The sequence below is a fragment of the Pipra filicauda genome, unplaced genomic scaffold (genome assembly GCF_003945595.2).
Source record: "Pipra filicauda isolate LSUMZ 115617 unplaced genomic scaffold, ASM394559v2 scaffold148_size1903560_pilon, whole genome shotgun sequence".
Lineage (NCBI taxonomy): Eukaryota > Metazoa > Chordata > Aves > Passeriformes > Pipridae > Pipra > Pipra filicauda.
The window spans coordinates 806,195-831,534 of record NW_024103973.1 but is presented as its reverse complement, the minus strand read 5'-3'; the positions used below and the strand labels follow the sequence as shown (position 1 = coordinate 831,534).

Below are 25,340 nucleotides of genomic sequence, written 5' to 3'. Positions count from 1 at the left end.
TTCAAGGTAAAAAAAGCAGCACGGGCCAGTTTCAGAGGCCTCAGTTCAGCCCTCTGCTCAGCTACACTGGGGTGATCTGAGACACAGCACCCAGCCTCCCTGTGCCCTCCCAGTCTGTACAGCTGTGATCACAACATGACCTCACCAGAGACGTGGATCTATGTACATGCCTGCAAGGCTGTAATCCTACAGCAGCATGGAGCCCACATACATGGAGTGAGACTGCATTCAAAGAGAGATGTAGGGGAAGAGGCTTTACTTCAGCCACGGGCAGAATAGACTGGCTTGGGATAAACTCTGCAAGTACTGCTTGGAAGAAAACAGGCAGGATGGAGATGGAGAAAGATAGAAGGCCTAATACTCATGGTAGCAAAGACTCCTTAGGTGGAAGAGCTGCTTTCTGGTCAAGTCGTCAGCACTTTTAAAGTAGTCACACATTTCAAAGTTATCTCACCCTACTGAGGGTTCAACCACAAGGACTCCATGAGTCAGCAACACCCACCAGCCCTTACTACAGCAGCTCAAGCTGCTACCTCCGTATTTCTTCATCGAGGACAAAGGGCTTCTAATTCCTCACAAATGAAATCAGCAATCTCACTAACTGTCCTGAAAACATCATCAACCAACAGTCCCACTCACCTCACAACTGGGCAGTGTTAAGAGATGGGAGTGGGTGGGAACACAGACTTAAAAAACATTCATTCAGGGTTCAATTGAATTAAACCCACTTGCTTTCCCAGCTCTACAAAAACACAAGCTTGATACTCAGGTTCTTGGTAGTGCTCGACATTACTTTCATACCACAGAGAAACATACCTCTTCAATAAATCATTGCAGTGCCAATAGCCTTCCTCAGATAGAAAGGCTACAGAGATGACCCTTAAGAGTTCAGAGGACAGTTAAAAACATTTCCAGAAAATCGCTCAAGTGCTGTTTAAAGATGTAATTTATATGCATAGCTCTGCACTCCATTGCAGGATTTCATATTTATTTAATTTGACAGTTAAAAGTGTGCCCATCCAACTCTTTGGGCACATGCAGTCTTTAACAAAATACCGTGTAATTTAAAGCCAAATGTTCTGAGTATTGAGCAGGAAAAGAACGTCTTCTTCCTCAAACCCAACACTGTCCCAACCCTACTGGAAAAAACTGAAAGCATCAAACCGACTGAGAGTTTCAACAAAGCACCAGCACAGGGAGAAGCTGAGTTTGCTGCTGAAGGAAGAATTAAGTTCCACAGCCTGATCACCTCCAGAAGGCCTCCTGTTACCTCAGGAGCTTCACAACAGCTGTGCTACAAGGTGGTCTCCCCCAGGAATAGGCAGTCTCCAAGGCAACCAAGGTCTCTCCAATTAGCATCTGATAAGGTGGGACCTGTGGCCAAAGAGACAGGGCACAGCACTGGGAATAGGACTGAATTTCCCACTCTGCCCTGTGCCACGATGGGTAGAGCAAAGAAGTTACCTAAACTGCCCTGTCCCTCAGGCCCCACCATGAAAACACATTTACCTCAGAGATACTATAAGAATTAGAACTCCTTCAGCTGCTAAGCACCCACCCTGCAGTGCCAAAGGGTTTAGAGGAGACTCTAATTCCTCCCTTCCCTAATAGGCATGTGACGTTTGACACAGAATAAACTCATGGCACCTCCACCCCGATGCAGACACTGCCCCCCTGGCAGCAGACAGCAGCCACCCCAGTTTTGCCTCTGCTCACTCCTCCCCCTGCGAGGGAGCCCAGCGGGGCAGATCCGCTCCCCGGGCTGGCAGGGGCTGCTTCTTCAGGGATCATAATGATTAAAAACTCTAAGTCTTTGATGCCACATCATGCAAGACAGAGACACTTTTGGGGAAAGAGGGGAGATGGGGCAATTCCTGGGGCAGAGACACTAAAAACAAGATTATCTTCTGAACAGTGACTGGAATGACACAAAGAAGCCATCTGATGTCACAAAAATAACAGAAAAAATTCTACATCTACTGCATCAACTGCAGTACTGGTCTTGCTCAGCCATTTCATACAAAGACTCCACTTATATCCTGCAACTAGAATTCTGATTCATTCCTTGATTATTTCATGCTTGGACTATTGCAATAATGTTTGTGCCAAGCTACTTTTTTTTTTTTTATCCACACACTACAAGACTATTCAGAGCTTCCCTGCTTGCTTTGTTTCTCACTGAAGTATCCTTGCTGTTCACATACTTTTTGCCTCATTGTTATTCTCCTATATGTGTTCAGTAACACATGAAATCAAGATTGGAACTTCAATGTATTATTGCAATCATTCAAGAACCTCAAGGCAACAGCAGACTCCAACATTCTGAGTATTCCCCAGTTCAACTTCATTTGCTGAGTTTGTATCAATCACAGCTGCTACCCAAATACTCCATCTTTCTTTTGCATACTTAAAATATGGGCATTTCACATGTTTTTACATCTAAAGAACTTGAAATATTTTGTTCTGTTGCTTATTTCAATGCCTAGAGATCAGCTAAATTGACAACTTTTTGTGGCACTTCAGCGCACTTTCAGTTTTATGAAACAGTGCACTGGTTGTTGTAATTCCAGAGGTTTTCCACAAATGTCCCAGTGTTCACATTGAACGAAAATGCAACAAAAAGCACAGTACGTTTAAAGAAGTGAGAGGTCTCCCCTCCCCAGCTAAAGCAGCTCTTTGTGCTTCCTCATTTCAGCAGAGATTTGCCAGAGCTGTGACTGCAGCAGCGCAAAGTAAAAATACTGTGATGCACCATTGGAACAACTGTATCTGAAGCTCAGAAGATTTCATCTAGCAGTTATTTTATACTTTTGTGCTGTGCTAAGGAAAAAACTTCCTGAAAGAATGAAAGTTGAGGGAACTGGTTCTTTGCCACTCTTACATTTCAGCCTCCCAAAGCTATTCATCTGCCAATGGCCTATCTGCTCAAAAACAGTAAAGAAAAAATTCAGAGCACTCAAAAATCAGAGATTTGCTTTAGTGTATTTAAGCCATAAAAAACAATCAAATTCTAGCAAGAACCTTGCCAAAAAAAAAAAAAAAAAAAGGGAATTTCACCATAACCTCATCCAACATTTAAAAATTCAGTCAACTCCTTCATTATAGATTGGACACCAGGATTGACTATGACAGTACGTGGAATAAACTACTGTAAGCATGTCACACAAGAAAAGGTGGCAAGAAGAGAGAGTAAACAATATTAATGGTATTCAATAATGAAATCTTGTCTGTGTCTAAGTAGAAACTAAATTACTATCTGAGGTTTCCTTAGCAGATTATTTAGAAACTTGCCAATACACAAACAAAGTAAATGACAAGATTCTCAATCAGAGCTGTGTTCCCCAGCAATATGGCTTAGTAAAAATGATACAGACTACTTGGACTGCTTCTGGCAAGGCTGGCTCTCCTCAGGGGACTGCTAATGTTAAATGCTCAACACAAGCGTGATTGTGAATTCCTTATTCACATTAGCTTGTGGCTAGGAAAATATATGCTGTTCTCCGGGATAGAAATGTGAAAACTCATTTCTTCATTCTCAGAACAAAACCAAAATAAAGTATTTTGTTTTGGTGGCTTCACAAGGCAGAAAAGCTAGAGAAGGATAAAAAGCATTCTCCTTGGCATCCTCTGAGTAAGAGCATGTTTAGATGCAGATTCTGCAGACACAGATGTGTCTTGTGCACATCTGTAGAGTGTCTTGCTTGTGGACATGAAGACTCATGACCCAATACCGTCAGAATACAAACAATCAAAATACACAGATGGTAATTCCTGTTTATTTGGGAAAACACACAGCAGTCGCTTTAGCTGTGCACATTAAAAATCAGGGTTCGTGCTTAGACAGTAACAGCAAATTCTCCAGCTATGGTTTTCCATGTTTCTCTTATGAGAGAGTGTAGCATTGATTTCTGGAACAACTGTTACTCTAATAAGATTGCATATGGAAACGAATGCATCGCAGCTGGTTTCAGCAGGGTTCAGTGAAGACTGCCATTCATCTCTGATGAATGCAGATAAAAATATTCAAAGCTCAGTTTACTGATCAGATATTAATGGGAATATTTTTTCTACTTCTCTCAGCTTAGTTCCTCTTTAGAAAGTCAGTTCAAAAGACTGAGTGAGGAAGGGAGCCAGAACCTGCTCATTTTGACACCCTGCATTTAAGGGAGATGAGTACTCTTACACAGGAACGATGACTGAGCACACAGTATGCCAGAGTTTTGGTCAATATCAAGATTAATTATTCTGAGGGACAGAAAGAGTGAAATACTGACCACGGCAAAGAGCCCATTAGTTACCTCTCAGTTCAATAAGTCTTGATGCTTTCCTTACTATGTGCTGATTATTTCCTGTCCAATTCACATTAGCAGCTTATTTAATGAGGACAATCTAAGCAACGAGAGAAATTCACACATTTACAAAGGACATCACCGAGTTACATTTCATCACAGTTAACACCATTTGCTGTTCTTTCAGGAAATAACCATTACCAATCTTTCCCATTTTAATGCCAGCAATTGCTTTTCAGGAGAACACTCAATTCTTACATTCACTACCAGTTATATTTTAAATAATAGCATCTAAAAGGACAGCAATAACTGCCTAAGTGTTGTAGGACAAAGCATTCACACCCCAATAGCGTCCACTGGCTTGACAGCGTGGCCAAAGTTCTTGTTCTTAATGGACACTTTTCCCCACTCACAAGGTCATCTCTGCTCTTGTGAAGCCTATTTTTCTTCTATTAACTTGTCCTAATGTTCATGGTAGTTGCACAGAATCTTGAGAGAAAGGATTCAACGTTTTAGAAAGAAAAAACATCAGTAAGGACATGCACAAAGCATTGTAAGTATTGCTAATAATTTCACACAGAAAATGAGACATTAAGGGTACAAAGAGAAAAGAGATGCCTTGAATATACCATAAGATTAAATGGAAAAAACAACTGTATACATTTTCTACATAGAGTTCTCTTTACAAAGCCATACTTAGATAAACATGTAAAGAGAAGACATATACATCCTTGGCCAGTGTCTGCTTTTTTGTTCTCCGAGAAGCCCAAATGGTTTTGATTACAAGTATTTCTTGAATGAGTCAGCTCACAACGCTGAGGCTGAGCAGCAGAACAGTCATCAAGAGCACAGGGCACACCAACCCCACCAGTGTCAGCTCCTCAGCTGGGAAACTCCGGTGACAAAAGCACCATCGCCCACAATATGCTGCCCCAGGACAGTGCATCCTCCCATTCCACACCCCTTCATCACACAGATTAATACTGGAAACAATTAGACAGCTCATCTTCCACCTGAAGACTCAGAAAAGAGTTTCCCAATTTGAGTAAGGAGCAAACTTCCCCATTGCTACTTCTGGTTTTCCACAATCCCCTGCAAGGACTGTCACATTATTTTTGCATAACAGCCTTTCAGAAAAGCAGGTATGAGTAGGCACAGGTCTTTCAGAGCTACTGTCACTTAAGGTACAAGCATTTGCATCAGCATCTCTTACTGTAAACTCCTCCTAAAGCCCTGACCCTCCAGCTACTCATTTTTTGGGCTACTGCAAGGCAAACTACGGTCTGCCCAGGTCACCAGCAAAGTGTTCTCAGCATTGACAGATGCAACACTTGACACTGAGAGGCATCCTTAAATGTCTGGCATATTATGCTCTGTGAAGAAGCATATATTACACAAGGGAGGGCTGGTCAAAAAGCCTGGATCTTGTTTCAACTGCATATTTTTGTAGGCTTTTGTTTCAAGTGTTGTTTTGGTTTTTTTGTTTAAAAACCAGCTTAAATATTTACAAAAATATTTCCACAGAGATGAAAAGGCACCTGAACTGCCACCTTCTGTCACTATGATGGGTATTAGAAACATACTGAGTTGTGTGGCAATTACAAGGAAGTGCCAAAAATCATTTCTAACTGGTCCATTCAGCAGTTAGCCTAACACAAAAGGTGACTGTGAAAAGCAAAGGCTGCACTGAAGCACATTCAGGATCCACACCTACTTCTTGCTGTGACTGTGCTGTGCCTGTTCCATAATTCTCTTAACTGTAAGTAATGTGGCCAGTCCCAGTTTAGGAAGTCTTTGGCAAACTGTAAGACACAATCATGGAATAAATACTTTGCCAAAACATACATGAATACACATGCGCAGAGAATTCCCCCTAGAAATGTAGTTTGAGCTTCCTGAAAAATCCTAAAAAGAACATCTAAGAGATCTCAGTTTCTGTTCAGTCTTGCAGTTCCTATTTAAAGACAAGTTAGGCTTCTGTTTTCAGTGTCTGCTTACTTCTGAATTTGGTTTAAAGAGCTGTTAGCATAGACTTAACGAAGTTTCTTCTGAAGGGCTGACTGTGTTTCCTGCTATCTTTATGACAGAACCCATTTAAAATGGGCCTTCTTTATTTAATTATCTAGTCTTTATTTTTGCAAGTTTTATCTCTGAACTAGAATAAATGTTATGGTCAGAATTGTGTCTGCAGACAACAGGGTTATTTTATAAGGCTTAAAAATCCTTTCCTGTACAACCAGACAGTGAAATGAGAGCTCTGTGGTGCAGCTTTGTCCAGGGGACATGAGCACAGGGACCTTTAGGTAGGTAGATGCCTTATACAAATGTTATAGATCCGAGGGTTGTTTGACTCCTGATCAGTAACTGAAGTTTATCCCCTCTAAACTCTTGTGCCTGAGAGGAGCAATGTGACCAGGCAGCACAGGTAATGCTATAGATCACTCCAGAAACCAGAAAAATTCCTGATCTCCAGAGTTTAAACCAGCTTCTGGACCATTCACCCTCCATAAGAGCTTGGAGCAGCAGAAGGGCTTTCTACAGCTTGCAGAGAAATTACTCTAAAAGGACAGTATAGGACAGATATATCCTGTGGAAGATATATATTTGAGGGCTCTCTGCAGCATGGCTGTGCCCTTTTTCCACCCCCAGGCAGGAAAACCACAAGTTGCTGCTTGCTTTCAGACCTCTCCACCCCCACCTCAGGATTTATTACAGAACACTTAAACCCAAAAATACAAAAGCTCTGCAAGCAGGGCAGGCACAGCCATAAATGCAGAGAGGTCTCTGCTGCTGTAAATCAGTTCTGCTCAATTGAAATCAATACAAAGCCATAGCTCAGCCTAACACAGGCCAGCAGAGACGTGGGCACGCTGCTCAGTACTGGGGTTCAACAGACAGCTGTCCACTGACAAATGTCAGAGCTGTCCTGGCCTTGTTTACTCCCGTTGGCAAATTCCACTAGAAGAAACTCCAGAGTTACCAGTGCACAGCCCAGCTTAGCCTCCTTCCCTGCCCATAATTGCTGGGGCTGGGCCAGCAGCTGTTGTACAAATAACCAGAGGGGAGCTGGCCTGACCATTTGAGGATAGGGAAGGGAAGCAGCCTACCAGATAATGTCTGTAAAAGAGCTTGGAAACCACTGACACAGGCTAATTGCTTACTGCAGAGTGAAGTTTCCCCTCTCTGTAGGCTCATTTGATGTAAACTTCCTAGTCATGTCCAAAACCCTACCCGCAGGACAAACGCTGTTAGTACATAAACTGCTTAGCCAAGCCCTGCTCAGGGTTCCTGGGAAATATTCTGGGGAATGAGGAAACAGATAACATGATCATCCTCCTCACTGTGCTCAGCTAGAAACAAACATCTGTCTGGCATCTGGGCTCTGCCACCCACCATTTATTCCCATCTTCAACCTAAACACAGAAGCTCAGCATTTTCATTACCTCTGGTCCCCTCAGTGAGCAAATATGGACAAAAGACATCAGATAAGAGAGGCTGAACTGGCTGAAAATCCCTCAAGGAGCTAGAAGGAACCAAGTGATATATAAAATGCCATGACAAAGTAGCAGCCTGTAGAAACATCCAATTTGTAATGGAGCACAGGCTTCCTTCCCCACCTAATTGGCTCATCTTGATTTTCTCCCTTTCTCAGGGAGATGGTGGCAGTACTGACACTCCTGCAGGACATATGATCAACCCTGGAAAATTCCTTTAGAAATAACCATGTCTTTCCCAACTCTCTACTCACCTCTGCCTTTTCCCTCCTGAACATAGCCCAAATTATTGCCTGCAGCTCAGCATCCACAGTCAGCATATGGTCCTGTCCCTCCTGCTCCCTGGCACCTGTGTGGGGCTCAGCAGGCCAGAGCTGCTCCTCCTTGCAGGCAGAGACCACAACGTGGCTCAGGAGGACACCAGATCTCCATCCCCTTCCAGGAGGGGCTTGCTCAGACGCAGTACACGTACAACCCACCCCGATGGGACACACAGTACCTGGGATGCTCACACACACCTGCATTTCATGTCAGGACACCTTTGGTGAAGACCTAGGTTCTGCAGCTGGAATACTTGGTCCCAAACCACATTCCCCTGGAATGGCAGTTCAAGTCACTCAGTTCTATTTCCTAAGAAAACGGGTTTATACATTTCCTAATTTATGCCTTTTAGCAGCAACAGTGACAAAACAATTCTAATTAGATAGCACTAATCAGGTCAAATGGCACAGGATTGACAGCTGCAAAGTCACTATTTGTTGTCTGAAAAAGATTGACTATTTTCCTTATAGAAGTAGGAGATTTATCAATAGACAAAAGGATGCAAAACTGCAAAAGCTAAAGCATAATTACACAGGACTACACATTTTATTTTGAGCTAGATCTAACAGGATTCATGTGTGGTAATCACTTTTTTGGAGGGTTGAACAAGTGATATTAATCATAAAGAAAGATCATTACAAAAGTAGAATTAGGAAAACTTCACCATGCATAAACTGGTGTGTGGTGAATTTGCAGCTTTTTATTGCTTCTGTTTGTTTGGGGGTTTTGTTTGGTTTGTTTTGTTTTTTGTTTTTTTTTTTTTTTTTTAAATCAGGACTGGTTAAAACGAAAAAAATCAAAAACTCAAGCAAAGAGTTTCTGACACATATGGCAACAGAATGATTTCACTAGTGTTTTACCTTTTTTAAAATATTTAACTACCTGAAGTTATTATTTCAAATACATTTTCCAGTAACAGAAACAAAATAAAGCTGCCAAGTGGCACTTAATTTATAATATTTTACACAAGACAGCAGATAGGAACAGGCCATCCATTCCAACATACACATTTTTCTTCTATCTGCTTATTTATACTCTTTATGAATTCTGGAGCTGAAAATCTTAAGAAAAGCTATTTTAGGCTGCAATGTAGAAGTATATCTTGGGGCAATATTTGTCCATTTGATAATCTCAAAGTTTAACAAAAAACTTTGTTATTTTTCCTACATTACTAAAATGTTTAGATTTATTTTACTTGTGTGACCTCATTTGCAAATGAGATAGCTTGTATTTTGAGATCTAATAGAGAAAACTTGTGTGTATTAATGGAAAAGAACCTCTAAGCTTACCTAAAATCATTCATTTCCAATGAAATAAATGGTCTGTGTAAAAGCGAGGCGTTGGCAGTTAAAAAGTAACATTTGCATATTTATCTGGTAACAGTATTCAGACTTCTTAGAAAGCAATATTTTCCCTTCAACTATAACTAGCCCTGCACAACATCCCTCTTGGAAAAGCAACAAATGTTTGAAATGTATCTCAGAGCTTCAAAAAAAGCACACAAAAATTCAATATAATGCTTGAAATCTTTACAAAAAACTTTTTAGGCATCAGACGTTTTCCTTAGAGTAAACATAGCTATTCACACAATTTCAAGTTGAAGGGTTTTTTAACAACTTCAAATACAGAACTGGAATTTCCTTGAACAAACCAGCTGGCAAATCAAAAACATCGTTCTGAAGTGCATTTTTATTTGTGGTATTTCAAAACTGTGCAGACACATTAGGTCTTCCATAAGACTTACAAGAGCAGTGGGACAAACAACAAACCAATATCTTACCTTTTCAGCACCACACATCCTGGTGTGGTGCACTGGCAGGTCTCATTGTTGTACGTGCACAGAAAAAAATACCTGTAAAATTTCTAGGGTGGATTGATTTTGTTTTTTTAAAACCGGAATATATATATATTTATGGATGCTTACAGTCTTAACACAGTAAGCAAATGGTATGGGAATGTACTGATTGGACCAGGAGAGTAAAGAGAAGTTTGGGGGAGTATGCCTGTCCAAGGCAATGTCCAACATTCCAGTGTTAAGAAACTAAAAGAAGACTGAGAAAAGGAGCAGAATAATAGGGCAAATCCTTCAGGTAAATGGCAGAAATGCAAGAAAGGAGAGAATGTGTACAGAGGGAGTTTGCAAGGAAGCCAGAAGAAAATACACTGTTAAAACTTCTTTAAACTATTTCTGAGCACAGCAGTAATATAAAAAGCAAGTAAACAATTTGATTTTGGAGGACTTTCATGTTTCAGTCCTCTGAAGAAGACAACTCACTCACCCGAGTACGCCCAGTAAGGATCTCCCGAAGCCTTTCGCCTCCGTATCTGCACAGAACTACCATGTCTGTTTTCATGCAGAGAGCCAACATAACCTTCAGTCAGAGCTGGGAAGAAAAGAAGCAGGAATTGTTAAAGAAGTGGTATCTACTCCCTGGAGATTACATTGCGAAGCTTAATTCTTTGCTAAGCCGAGACTGCAAACTTGGTATTGCTCAAAAACATTGAACAGGGGTGTTCCTCACCGATGAAAACCCACCATCCAGAGGTGATTCACGGAAGCCAGGACTCACTAATGCCATTATTCTGGTCTGGCACGTTTCTGTGCAACTCCAATAATTTCCACAAGGAAATTCTGATATACAGGAACAAACAAGTACCAGCCATGACATACGACCAAGGGAAAGGGCAGGAGTAAAGAAATCTTTGTAAAACTCCACAAGCTAGAAGGTATTAAATTAATCAGCTAAACCAGAAAAGAATCCATCCTACATTCCATCCCAGGATTTTATACCTCAGATAATTTTTATTTTTTCCCTTCTAAAGGAATGCATTGCTTCCATGAGGACGTGGGATATTTGGGCTTTTTATGTGCAAATTTTGCTTATTGTTTCTGTGCATCTGACTGAACCAAACTGGAGGTGTGTGAATTCACAAATGTCAGTAGAAAGTCTGTAAAAAATTCAACTACCTTTCTCAGAGCCCAACTGAAAACTTTTGTGCTATAATAAATGCACACAAACAGAAAAGACCTCATATCAACAGACATGGAATGTGAGGAACAAGCATGCACCGAATGGCTTTATGGAAATTTAAGTCCAACTGCTACCAAACCACTTATTTGATCAGTAAGAAACCAGCTGAATAATTCAAAATAAAACTTCAGAAAACGACGTAAAGCACTGCTACCCAGTCACCAAGCACTGCTTTCCCTTCTATTCCCAGGCCAATTACAGCTGGGCTGAAATGAAGCCTGGAACAGGACTTTATTGAACATCATGCACCAGTTACTCAGTTTGCCTTTCTTTCCTTTTGAAAAAGCTTCTGGGTGACACCCCCTTGCACCAGAGTAGCAGAGAACATGCTGAGCCCAAGGCTACCCATGTGTGCTAAACTGCTCTGTGGACAACCTTCCCTCTGCAACGTGGATCATGGATTTCTACAGATTTTTGGAATCCCGAAGTGGTAGGAAAAATCATGCAATTTCAGGAAAGGCAGTACAGGTTTGGCCCTGCCAGATTTTCTCTTGTGTGAGCAAAGGTACTAATTGTGCAATTTGAATGAGTTTTCCAGATTTCTTGGCAACTTTCTAAATGCTAATTCACTCCAAGCTGTGAACTAGAAACACTGGAAACACATCATGCTACCAGTTTTTATAGGCAACACTACCCCACATACCTTATTTTCCTCTTTAAAAATACTAAATTGGACATCTTATTTTCATCCTTTTTTTTATTTTTTAATTTATTTTTGTATGTCTACATGGTTGAGAGACAACAGGCACTCATTTCAACAGGAAAGAACAGGTATGGAATGAGAAGACCCAAACACTCTCGGCAAAAAAAACTAAGCAAAGATCAGAGACTATGAAAATCCCAAGGAAGGGAACATAGGAATAGCCTAGGTGGATGGCTGGAAAGGCTGTCAGAAAAAAAAAAAAAAAAGGACCAATTATTCACTTTAAAAAAAAATCACACATGCTGAGAAATACATCTAAAGTTCCTCCTTGTTACAAAATCAAAGACAACAGCAGCTTTCTTCTGAGCATTCTCTACACAGAGAAGGATTTTTGTTGCCCAGAAAATCTGAGTCCTTCAGGCAGAAGGAAGGTTGCACATTGCCTCCTCCAAAGAATAAGGTACTCCTGTAGGTATCTTTTCCACAAGCCCTTCCGTGTGCCTTACCCTCCAGAGAAAGAAACTGAGTCTAAACAATCTATATTTGTTGAAGGTACAAATGCTCCAAGCCAGTGCAAAACATCTGAAGTTGTAAACACCTTTGTACTTCTAGCTGGAACCATCAAAAAGCCTCATGGTAAGCATGGTATGGCCATGAATCATACCATTGATTTTCAGTGTCCTCTGTGAGAAAATTAAATTATGCAAATCCAAGCTTTTATGAATGCCTAACTTTAATGTGAAATTAAACATTTGCTTCAGTCAGCATCTTATTTATGCAATTATAAACCTGACATTCTTATGAAAATATACAGTTTTAGTTTTCTGCAAAGACACTTAATAGATTTGTGTACTTATTTATGCCTATGAAAGGTGAAGAGCCACACAAATTTATTTCCACCATCAAGGATGTTACAAACCAGGAGGGGAGCTCAAGTATTTTTCAAGAGAACTATGGGAAGTGACTTGCTGGTTATACTGCTAAATACCTTCTGTAGGACTGAAAAAGAAACAAATTGGAACATCTTGTTCTAAATAAAATCCTGCATCACTGCTAGACAGCCCAACATTAATGTCAACAGTCCACTTAAAACATGCAGTAACTCAGTAGTCATCAGCAATTTAGAGATTTAGCAACTACGTTTACTGGGTAGCTGCAGAAACTCTGGGAAAAGGATGACAGGTCAAGATCCCTGGCCATGCTGTGAACTGGAAAAGTAATGGTCTGTCTCCTTCAAAAATCCTGACACGACACCACCTTCATCCCTCTGCTGGTTCCGTTCCCCCGCGTTCACAGCACAGCCATGCACTTCATGAGGCCACAAAAACACTCCAAGAGAACACTGTGGGAACAAACAGCTATTGTTGGCAATATCTTATACTGGTAAAGTCATCAGGAAACCATAGACTCAATCTCATGGTGCTTTTGTTCTTTGGTGTCAACTGGGGTCAATGGACTCTCTCACACTCAAGAGGTGCAAGGTACAGAACAGAGCACGCAGTGACTTTTCAGATAAAAGTCTGGAAGAGCCAAAGCATTCAAGTCAAGTTATTTCAAAAAAGGAAGTGCTTCATACATCAAACCCATCCTCTGTTTCAGGTAGAATCGCTATTTTTTTCAGATTTTGGGGGAGGCTGGGGATGTATCTCCTGACCAAAACAAGTTGACACTACGAATGAAAATTTAACAGGCATCTTGGTGTTACTACATCTGCTTCTTTCACTGAAAATACATACAGCTAAAATATTCTGTTCAGCTCCAGCCATTAGAGTGCACTTATCCATTTTTGTAAATGCTCCAATTCCTCAGTTTCAGAAGATCTATGTGCAAATAAGTGACTCAAAATCAACAGACATCTTCCAGTGTCTAACACTGGAACAAGTTTTGGAGAAAATATTTAAGTTACGTTTATTAGCACCAATCATTACAGGTTTCCACAATCTTTCTCAGCTGGGAGACAGTTAACAGCTCCCACACAGGGAGCAGCCAAGTGGTTTCCTGCTCCACTCCTGCAGAGCTGGATGCTGGAGAAAAGCCAGCAAATTAGACGGGCTGGTCCGACACGGAGCAAACAGGGGGAGGCTCCTATCTTCTGGGAACCCTGCAAAAGTTGGGGAAGTGGAAATCGGCACAATAGGAGGGGCAGGAACATGCTGCAGGAAGGCTCAACATGGAACAGCCAAATTAGAGGGGTGGAACACACACACACAGAGCAGGAGGCAGAGAAGAGAAGGGGCAGCAGAAGCCCTTGCCCTGCAAGGTTTCATTTGATTCATCACGCCAGTGCTGATGGCAGAGGAGAAATGAATGCCATAATATATGGTCTGAGACGTGCAGATACACGATTAAAAGACAAAGGGACTGATCGTACACTCAGATACACAAGCGTGAAATTAAACCCTGAGCAACTCCCCTGGCTGCCGGGGCCGTCCCGCTGCCCGTCAGGCGGAACACCTGCAGCCCGTGGAGCTGTGCTGTGCCTGCCAGCGCTGCTGCTGCAAGGAGGAGAGAGAGAGGATCCTTCAGAGCTAACATGGAGAAATCTCTTACACACAATTTCATATAATTTTAATGGGTACTGAACGCTACATGATTTCAGATGATGTGGTAAATGAATCAGCCCCTGCCGCAGATCTGCGGACAGCGAAAGCAATGCAGTGCTGGATATGCCTCAGCATTCTGATCAGCTCCCCATTCACTCTGTCTCAACGTATTAACTTTCCAATAAAAATTATTTGATAAGTGCCCTCAAAGGTACGATAAGGTAATTCCTGCCTGAATACCTTACTGGTGGTTCATGGCTGACATGAAAACACAAAATTTTATCCCCAATCTACTTTAAATATAAAGCTATTACACTATTCAGGGAGATTATACCCTCGGCATTAGTGTTTAAAAGGTATCAAGCCATCAGCTATGAAAGAAAAATCCTTTAAGGTCGATATGTTATGTCTGAATGGTGAAATCATTAGTTATGATGGTAGATTAACTAGATCGTGTGCCAAACTCAGATTCTTTTAAGGTTTCTTTGAAGATGAGGGTTGCACACAAATCTGTTTTCAGCTGTTGCAATTAAAATGGTACAAATTCAAAGGTACACACATTGCCCAGCTCATAATCATTCTGACTTGCCACTCTGGACTGCAGTAGCAGCTGAATCACAGTTTTAGTCCTAGTCCCTAATGTGTACAAACTTGTTAACTGATGTACTTCAGTGTGCTGCTACAAGATAGTCTTTGGAGACAGAGATTTGACTATTGGAGTCTGGAGTAGTGTCACATTATGAAAACACTTAAAGTAAGGGAGATAAAGAAAATAAATCTTATTCATGTGTAACAAAAAATTACAAAATCACAAGGAATTCAAGAATTACTTCTGTATCAAATCAATGCCTGCAGAAAAGAAACTTTTGAAAACTAAGAAAAGCACTATTTTCTTGAAGTCTGCAGAGCAATGCATTTTAAAAGGGAGTGGGGGGCACGGAAACATTATCTGAAGGGCTTTTGTATCATCTCTTAAACAGAGTTAAAGAGATGAGTGACCCAAGACACTTAGCCATCTGCAAGCCTAAAGCTTCAAGAAAGCCTCACCAGAAAAAAAGCAGCACCTTCATCTAGGTGCACTCACTGTATTTTTAAAGTGCTAAAGAGAAGCAGGTGAGCTGGAGACATTGCAACTCTGCTGTAACACATTCTGCTGAAAAGAGTTCAGGCTTCCAGGCAATTTCTTAGAAAAAATGTTGCCAAATGGGCCAGAAGGGAAAAAGAAAGAAGGAAGAAAAAACTGATAGATAATAAATTTATAATATTTAACAACTGAAATATTTTGTACAATTAATATAAATAATGGTAAATTCATCTCTCTAGGCTCTTTCATGGTCAAATTCCTAAACATGACTAGGCTATTTGCCTTAAATATTTTACTACCCTTTGACAGCAAATAAATCTAGAAATATTTCAGGCACAGCTAATCCATTTTGATAGTGCATTACTTTTAAACAGACTCTTCAGACGTGGGTCTCCATATTTTGCAGATTATTTCATATCTTGCCAAAGAAGGATGAAAGTTAAAACAACATATGGTGGTCAGAAAGCATCAACAAATTGTATTCTGAATGAGGCTTCATCCTTTGATTATGCTGCAGAGATTTCTTCTGATTATCAGATAAAAGCCAAAATTTATTCTCCTATGAGCACACGGGCAATTTTCACAGTTTTCCATTAATGAAATATGGGACTTAAAAATGACAAGTTTCTCACAACGTAAGTGAAATAACAGATACCCAGATGCTACATCTGTCAAGAGACATATATCCCTTTCCCAGATGACAGTCACCCAGACAGCCCCTTAATTCCTGTACAAGTAGAATCCACAGGTCTATTCCTAAAACTTACACGTGGACTTTTCACACCAGTCATTCTCTGCTCTTCACGTGCCTGATAGATGATGTGGTAACAGCGCAAATCCTAAGAACAAGAACATAAATGCAGAGCACAGCAGGCCTCTACAGGAACTAACCAGCAGACTGCAATTTGAAGATGAAAAATCGTCCAGGGAACACGCTGTCAAACTGTGGGGATTAAATTAACTAGCAGAATTAAAAGCCCTTATCCCGAACATGAATACACCAGTCACCAGGTGCATTAACCCTTGGTAACCTGTTGTGTTCAAAGCCAGTGAGTTGAGTGTAATGCAATTTTGTATTATTGCAATGTACCAACACTATTCAAGTCCCTGAGCAGCAGAGCTGGTGCGGACAGGCAACAGAGAAGAGATTTTCATTGCAGGCTTTTCCTTACATTACAAGTGATGGGGTTTAAGGGTGACAAGAAAGTCTCCTGCATCAGAGCCAGCCTTATGCCAAACCAGACCATGGACTGTGATGCCCAGTGCCATTGGCCACTCTCCCATGGAGCAGATGCCCTTCCAAAGAAAAGCAAACCAGTCTCCCCAGCTGGGAGTTCCCACAGATCCAGCTCTCAGCCTGCCTGGCTTTGTAAGAGAGATGAGCAAAGCTCATTAGCAAGACAGTAAGGCAACTTCAAGTTGCATTAATGATGTTCCATTAAGGGGACTCAGAAAAAAGAAGCTTGGGAGGCCAGGAAGACACAGATGCTGCTGGTTGATTAGAAAGGGCTTGATTTTGCATTTTCATAGCTTACACTTTGCTGGCATCAGCTGCACAAGATATGACATAGCTGGTAAATTTGGACCTCTGTCAACTGGCATCACCTGCAGCACTTCTGCTAGAAATAAACAGTCAGTCAGATAACAAACAGTGCCAGCAATTTCCACCTCAAGATAAAACCACATAAATTAAACCCACTGCAACATCACTCCTTCCAAGAGGACGGTGCCCTTCAGCACAGCTTCTGCCATAGAACCTGGGCAATACCCTCAGACTAAGGGTTTTTAGACTCTGCCTCATGAACTCCCATCTACCCGTGTGTGAGCAACATGTCATGAAAAAAAAACCCACAACAAAGCAGTCTGTTAACTTTTCCCCTGAAGAAAGTGCAGAAAAAAATAGCCCAGACAACTGCACTGCTCCTCCAGGAAGGAGGGGCTGCTGTTCATGTCACACTGCAACAGCACGTGATGATGGTGACAGCTGAAGAAATGAAGTCTCAGCACCCCAGCTTCAGAAACACTCATCCCCCAACACTGGGAACTGCAGACACATCAAACCCAGCCTTGTGTAAAACCCTTATCCCACCAAACTGTTCCCTGACACTCCCTGTGTGCACAAATACACTCCATTTACCTTTAAGACAAGGTTTTCAAACAGACTGGTATTCTAGGCATCTGAGTTGAGATACCTTAAAGAAGACTAAAGCACATTACATCCTAAAAACTGGACTCCTTTTAGACACTTCTGATTTTGGTAGACAGACAGAAAAATAATTGGGAGCACCTGAAAACTCCGTAACCTTCAAAACTCTTGGTTTCTGCATCCTTCACAGTCCCTCAGACTTCTGTTAACCATCATTATCTGCATTTCTTAAAAGGAGGAAACCTCATCCTTGTTCATCCTCTCTTCATGCTGTACTTCAGAAGGGTTATGCCACCTCTGAATTTTATTCATAGCAATGAGTGATGCAAACACAGAAATAAAACTTCAGAGCACAGGTTCACATCCAAGGCTGACCTCCACAGGAAAGCTGATGCTCTCTCAGCCAGTGCTGATAAAATCACAGCACATACTAGGGAGAAAACAGATAAACTCAATTATCCAGTACCTAGAGTAACCAGAGTGAACCCAGGCAATGAAAACCCAGGCATGGGGGCAGAATGACTCCTCACACAGCCAGCTCCAATGTCTCTGCACTATCTCCCCAAGGGCAGGCTTCAAGTCAAACTTAGAACTAGCTGAAATCCAGTGTATTTGTGCTGAAGAGACTTGAATTCCTCAGCCCAGACACACTGAGAAGGGGCCAACTTGGTCCCTTCATTCATGGCATGGTTTATCCAGGAAATGTGTAAACCACACATGTATAATGGAGTTTGTACCATGAATTAACAATGGCAAAATAGGGCTTTATTTCACTTCTTGCTTTATTGCAAGTACCCAAACCTTAAGGGTTTTACAACAGTAAATGCTGTGGCCAGAACCACTTGTCTCACTCTCATTCTCACATTATCAGGTGCTGCAGCACACACAGTGTGCTCTAAATAGCAAATAAGTGTGACCTTAATCAAGTATTTTGTACTTCCAATTCCTTGTTTAATGTACAATCATACCACTGTTGTTTCACTAAACCCAGTAACACTCACAAAAACACACAAACTTATGCAAAATCAGCAGTTCCATCTCTGGGCTCTAGAGATAATTTGCTTGTGTCCTCTGCCAGCATTTGTGGTAGTACAGCCTCATTACATTTTCAAAATGGATTCCCCCAAGTACAAGAAGTATCTGGGTAAAAAAAAAAATATTATTAGACTCATCCAAATAACCATAGAAAGGACCGTGTGACACAGACCTGCTCTGTGACTTCTGTCCACCCACGGTGCCACCTTGCCAGACACATTCTTGCCTCCCCATAGGTAGCCTACAATTTCATTCACTCCTGCCATCATCCCATTAAAACCACCCTTGCATTCCATCAGCAGAGACAAGCATCTATCTACAGCCCAGGGTCTTCTCTGCTAAATTTCAGCAGAGTCCTCAGAGGGGGGCTGTGCTCCTGTGGAAGGGTTCAGGACTGACAGCGTGTGGAGTCCTCACTCCAAGGCACCCCTTCAAACTCACCTGCCTCTAACTCACAAGGAGCAGCAAGCCCAGCATTCATTCAGCAGCAAATGCAGGGCACAGTGCTCACTTCAGGCACACAGAGAACACTGAGGCACTTTATGAAGCCAACAGAGCTGCTCCCACTGCGTGGCATGAGATCAAACATGTTCCATTATAAAGTCTTCAGAGACAGGGGCTCGTCAGCTAATAAAAATTCCTCATTCTTTATACAAAATGATTTTTTTAACCCGTGTCCTTTGGCCCATTTAACAATTTATTGACTGTGGGAAATAAAGTGAGGCCACATCAATCTCTTCCTGGTTATTTGGTTCAGGCTCTCAAATTAATGCAGAAGGTGGAAAGCTCAATAAAGAACTATTTAAGAAAAGAAAGGAGAAATGTTCTAATCCCACTGTGAGATATCTTCCTCTCAGTTTGCAGTCAGGCCTCGCCACCTACAGCTGCACAATCTCCTGGAGGAAAGATGGAAGAGCATAAACCAGCATTCCCCTGGACTGAGCAAAAATAACTTGAGATTTGTATCACTCTGCACTGAAACAGATCAGTAGTGCCCAGGTAGCCAGATTTAGTGCCTTCAGCATGTGACAGTAATTTCAGCCAGATCCACAAAAATTATTTTGGGATCAAACTTAAAAGCTGAGTAGAACCAAGCAAACAAGCACTCATTTTTATTTGTGTAAAAATGTGGTTAATTTGGCTTATGATCTACAAAACAAGGGTTTTTTCATCTTTTTTATGCTGACAGCTTGCATTACATACAGATTTTGTTGCAAAGGGTTTAATCCACATTTATTTCCCAAAATATAAATCTAAAGTGGAAACTGACATAAATAGAGATTTTTTTGTGTGTGTGTGCTGACTTGAACAAGTTGTTAGTCTGGGATATATGCCCCAAAAACGCGACCTACCACTCTGAGAACTCTCTCCTTTCCTTCCAAATAAGTTGCATTGTTCAAAGGGAAGAGACACTATAAATACTACAGAGCTGATCTGTAAACTGAACCAAACTTCCATCTTTGCTTTGCAGTTCACCATTAGTTTTTCACCCAGGCAAGAATTTTTCTGGAGATTTCCCAGCAGGAAGGTCTGGTGCTGTTTAGGATCCAAAACTAATACTTGGTTCCTCGGTCATTTGTCTCCGGAGAATGCAATAAAGACCTTGACACGGAACCTCACACTACAAAGAGCAACAGCACTTCGGCAGCAAGCACAGAAATAAAAGCAGTAACAGAGCTCAGATGAAGTAAATAGGCAAATATTGCCAGCAATGGTGCTCCCTTTGTAATGATGCAGTGGTGGTATTCAGCATGGGCTGAGAAGGCACGGCATCACTGTTCTTTCCATACAACCAATTTAACCATCTGTAGGACAAAGCTAATGCCACACTCTGTAAACGTAAATGATGCTAAACCAAAAGGAGGAGAAGCAAGAATGCCTCAAAAATATTCAGCTGCCTGGCAAGCTCAGCGAAATGGGCTGATGTGAGACATTCCACTGAAGATAGATGTAAGGCTATGCAGTTGGGGAGAAATAATAATCAGTGCAGGAATGAAGTGAGAAAGTGCTGTTTAGAAAGCAGTAATGCAGAAAGACTTGAGTATTAGGGTGGATAATGAATTAGATGAAAGTTCATGCTGCAATACCACTGCAGAAAAAGGCAATTGCTATCCTGGGGCACATGCACAGAGATACTGGAAGCAATAACTCAGTTTTAGACAGTTTTTGGCAAGGCTGTCACTGCAGTGCCACATGCTGTTTGAGGCCCATTACTCAAAAGAAATAAATTCATTTTTAACAAAAAAATCTAAGACCTGAGGCAAGGGAGGGAGGGATGACAGGGGATGACATATGGAATGAATCAAGGCATCTTTAACATCAACCTTGTGCCCTACTCTGTACTGGCCTGGACAGCCAAGCCACAAGGCTGTTCAGCCCTGCCTGGCCAGGCCTTGGTGTGCTCATGTTCATCCTCTCAAGTCTCCAATGCTCCACTCCACCTTCTACCTCCTTGTTTCATACATCAATTTTCATAACAAGCCTCATAAAGAGCTAGATTTTAGAGCACTCAGAAGTGTTGATCTTCAGGCAAGAAGTGCTCTCACAGCACAAGAGTGAAAGAGGAGGAGATGAAGAGCTCTGCAAAGAACAAAGGGATGCTTTCACCTTGTGGCAGGCCCCGGTGGGAGCTCAAATGAACACAATCATTTAAGCAAGGGGCAGGTTTGAGAGGAGATGCTCAGTGCATACAAGTGCTGGAAACAACACATGATTTGCTTGAGTGCCGCTGCAGATCAGCTCTGGCTGAGAGTGGAGACCAGAGCAAAAGGGATCAGCAGGAGAAAGGCACACAGCCTTCCAACCAACCCGAGCAGGTCCCACACTGCCAGGCCAACCAGAGAGAACTCAGTCCTGGCATGGGTAGAAGACAGCTGGGGAGCTGCACACTCAACATCCAAACTTTCACTTCTCCCAGAGCGCCTTGGGAAGGGTCAGGCACAGAACTCGCTCCCTTCCCACTCCAGTCTCAACCACTCTGCAACATTCCCATTTCCAGTGTTACTAATCCTACAGTTATTATAAGCACTTAAATTACTAAAAACCACAAACAAAAGCACTGTGCCTTGAGAGACTGGATGAATCTGGTGTAGAGCCCATAGTCTGACAAATATAATTGTTTTCTTAAGGATCATAAGAACCCTCACGAAGACTTCAGCCCACCTGCAGGAAACAAGGTTGTTGACGGCTGCAGGTTTCTCACTTCCCAAGCAGATTGCTTGGCTATTTAATTATAATACAGCTTTGTACTTAGTCCCCACTTGACTCAGAAAGCCCCAGAATGGTCCTCAATACCCACAGAAAGTTTAATTACTCAAGAAGATAACTCCCCCCAGGCAAGTTAATTCCAAAGTGTGCACGTGTTCCACAGTTGCTATTTCTGTATTTTATGCTGCTTCTTTTATGTTTTCACTGTGAGCTGTAACAAGATTCCATCTCTTGTACAGTCAGTGTCAGTGTTAAAAAACAGATTCATCCTTTTATGCAATACTTACAAGATTTCTTCATGGCAATATCCTATGTTCTAGTTTGTCCACAAAAAGGAGATATTCCTATCAAAACATATTCTCTTTTACTCTAAGCAATTTAAAAATACATTACTATAAGGAAATTACTTTTTAAGTAACAAATGCATGAAATATTGACAGCATATCAGAGCTTGCTCTGTGACAGCATTCATCCTATCCATGACAGGGATCTGCAAAGCTGCATCTTACAACTATGAAGAACTTCTATCAATAGCACACAGACTATAACAAATGAGTTTTCCTCAAAAAAAAAAACAAACGCTGTTCACCATTAAAAATGCTTTTATTGATATTCTTTTTTACATTCACCATACATACCACAGCCTTTGCTAGAGAAATCAGAAGTAAGACTATTCACAAGAAAACCTCTTGTTGTCTTTCTTTTTTTTACCCCCAATTTGTATTTTGTAAACAAGAAGCTCAAAGCAATCAGTTCCAGTCAGGCTTTTCAGCTCTGGATTTAAATCCTTTCATGACTTCTTCAAAAAAAACATGTATCAAAATTTCAGGGAGGGGGAGGGAGAGGACTCTTGACATAGTAATTTTGTCTGATGAACAAACTGATGTACTACAAAGAGGCACCTATATACCCAAGCTACTTGCCAACCGACAACCAAATCAGATTTGAACACAGATTTGAAATAGATATAAAAAATGGTAACAATGATTAGTAAAATATCATCTACTGTATGTGATTAGATTTAAAGCTACAGGAAAAGAAAGACCGGCACATTTGGCAACTGATATGATCCATCTTAACACAGCATATACAAAGACCATCCTTGCTCACATGGAGTGTATCCCTCTGGTTACTGCACTGCTCTGAAAGGAAATAAAAGATACAAACATGAGATAAGAAGTTCGTTTAAGCAGATCTGCTGAAATACCAAGAACCTGCAAGAAGCTTAACTTCCAACAGAGAGGGCTCAAGCCATTATCCTATTAAGATGGATACTAGGACTTGCCAGGATTTTGGCACTCCAAAACACAATCACCCAACACCCCAAAAATATCCCAGCAAACGATCCTCATACATCCCTCAATACACAGGAAAGAAGCACAGAGTCTGAGGCTTCAAAACTGAACAGCAGCAAGGGACCAGAGTCAGCCTCAGCTGGAATCAGCAACAAGACTGAGCCACAGGGAATGTGAAGGAGGTTGGTGCAATAAACAGGTCCAGACTCAGAGAGACAGACTTGGAAACCAGTCTGACCAGCAAATTGCTAAAGAGACCAGTGAAGATCCTTCAAACTGCTCAGGGATAGAACCCTGGGAGATATGCAGCTGGGGGGATAGAGTAGGAAGACTATTTCTTAGAAATGCTACATAGAAAGAATGCAAAACGCTCAGACACAGTATGGTCTGGGTTGAAGATCACATTCAGGTGGCAGGTCTGGCAGCAGCCAAAAAAATAAACCCTTTTGGGACAGGAACACAATAACAGCCTCTCCTGGCTCCAGGCAGCTGGAACAGAAGGGCAGAAACAGGAATCTGGGACTGCAGAGCAGCACTGCCAGGGCAGACTGGGGACAGAACAACACAAGCAGCAACAGAAACATCACATGGACTGGTGTTGCACTGAGGGCCAGGGACTGTTGAAGTTATCGCTGAGTACCTGTCATGATCTGCGATGGCAGTGATTATTTCCTTATCAGTAACCCACTCTGTAAGTCTAAATACTACAATAACAACAAAAGCCACAGAGCTGGAGGCCACTTCTGCAATTTTGAGCCACCCCACTGCACTAGAGCAGTGTTAACTACAAAGGAACCAGACCCAATTTAGCTGGAAACACTTCATTTGAGAATTTTATTGTAAGTGTAAATTTATTAGAGCCCATTAAGCAACATGTAATCAATAACTCATCATTATTTTCAGTACAGGTAAAGTAAGGAAAAAGGTGCTTCCCAGGTCACAGGAAGGAATACATCAAGTCAGGAGGAAAGAAATTCTTGAAAGAGCTGCAAGTTCTTAATTGCCATTGAGGTCTAACACAGCTGAGATATTCAGCAGACTTTGCATTCATGCCCCTGAGAATTAGGTAAGTGAGAAGGTGTTACACACACACCATGTAATGCACAGGCAAGAGCCTTGGGTTGATGTAAGTTTATTTGAACTATATAAAAGCCAAGGGACAGTCAAATTGCGATTTAATATAATTTTGTTCCTACCCCACTTACAGACAATGCAGACCATATTTACAGGAGGGAAAGGGGGCAGGAAAAAAAAAGGAATATTTTTAATTTTTTTTTTTTACTTTATATATGAATAAATAGTAGAGATTTTTTTAAAAAATAGTGATGCCAGAACATGCTCATAAAAGGCTGGCACTATCGGAAATTTGACTGCTTTAAAATATATATACTTTAATTTGCTTTTTAAAAAAATGACTGTGCCCTAGTAAAAAACTGCAATTTCCAGCCAGCTAGATTAATATTTCAACTTGGTCAAATTATTCTTTTAAAAAAATTTCTAATAATGTAGCACTTGCTGTGTGTCTTTTAATAAGATTACATTTCTATTTATGACGTTATAATACGTTGTATTAAAAACAAAAGAAAGATTACCATGGGAGGAACAGAGATGTCTTCCTTCATTTTAAATTTAATTTAAAGTGGAGGAAAAGGATTTTTCTCTTAAATTAATATTTCCCTTGCAGTGTTATGAATCCCAGCTTCTGCTATTGAATGAGAAGCAGGAATGGAAACTTTATCATTTTTATGCAAACTCAAAGAAAAGGCGAAACTAAACTTCACTAAGCCTCGCATATACCTGTAAGCTAGAACTTGCATCTTTGCACAGTCTAAGGGTAAAGGTCCTAAGCCGAGATCCACATTCCTCCTGCTGAAATAGAGCAGAACAAGTAGGTTCTGTTGCTCTGTATTATTATACCCATTTTATGGCAGGTGAAGTGCAGAGCAAGGGAGCAGAATCCATCCTCAAATGAGCTGTGCCAGTCAGAGGAGAAGCAAAACACCTGCAGTGCCTGTCCATCCTACTCGCCCTGCCACCTGGAAGGAAGGCATATCTTGCCTACAGTGCCAACAGAGGTAAAGTTCCCATACCTGTTAGATATTTACATTTTCTGATTCTGGAGAACGAGAGCAACAGGAACACGTTGGAGCTTAAGGACAATGGAAAGTCTCACCCCGTGGCTCCCATCATGTCATGGAGGTTTCCTATCCCAGCTGGGTAAAACTGCTGTACAATGTTACCACAGCATTTT

General features: G+C 41.3%; 1 protein-coding gene across 1 annotated transcript in view; it reads right to left on the bottom strand.

Moving 5' to 3' along the window:
• Positions 1-25,340, bottom strand: part of PTPRG (protein tyrosine phosphatase receptor type G) — a 399,599-nt gene that overhangs the window by 300,967 nt on the left and 73,292 nt on the right. Inside the window, exon 2 of the mRNA XM_027722958.2 lies at positions 10,384-10,488. Coding sequence (XP_027578759.1) covers positions 10,384-10,488 — 105 coding nt within the window. The remainder of the gene's footprint in view (positions 1-10,383; positions 10,489-25,340) is intronic.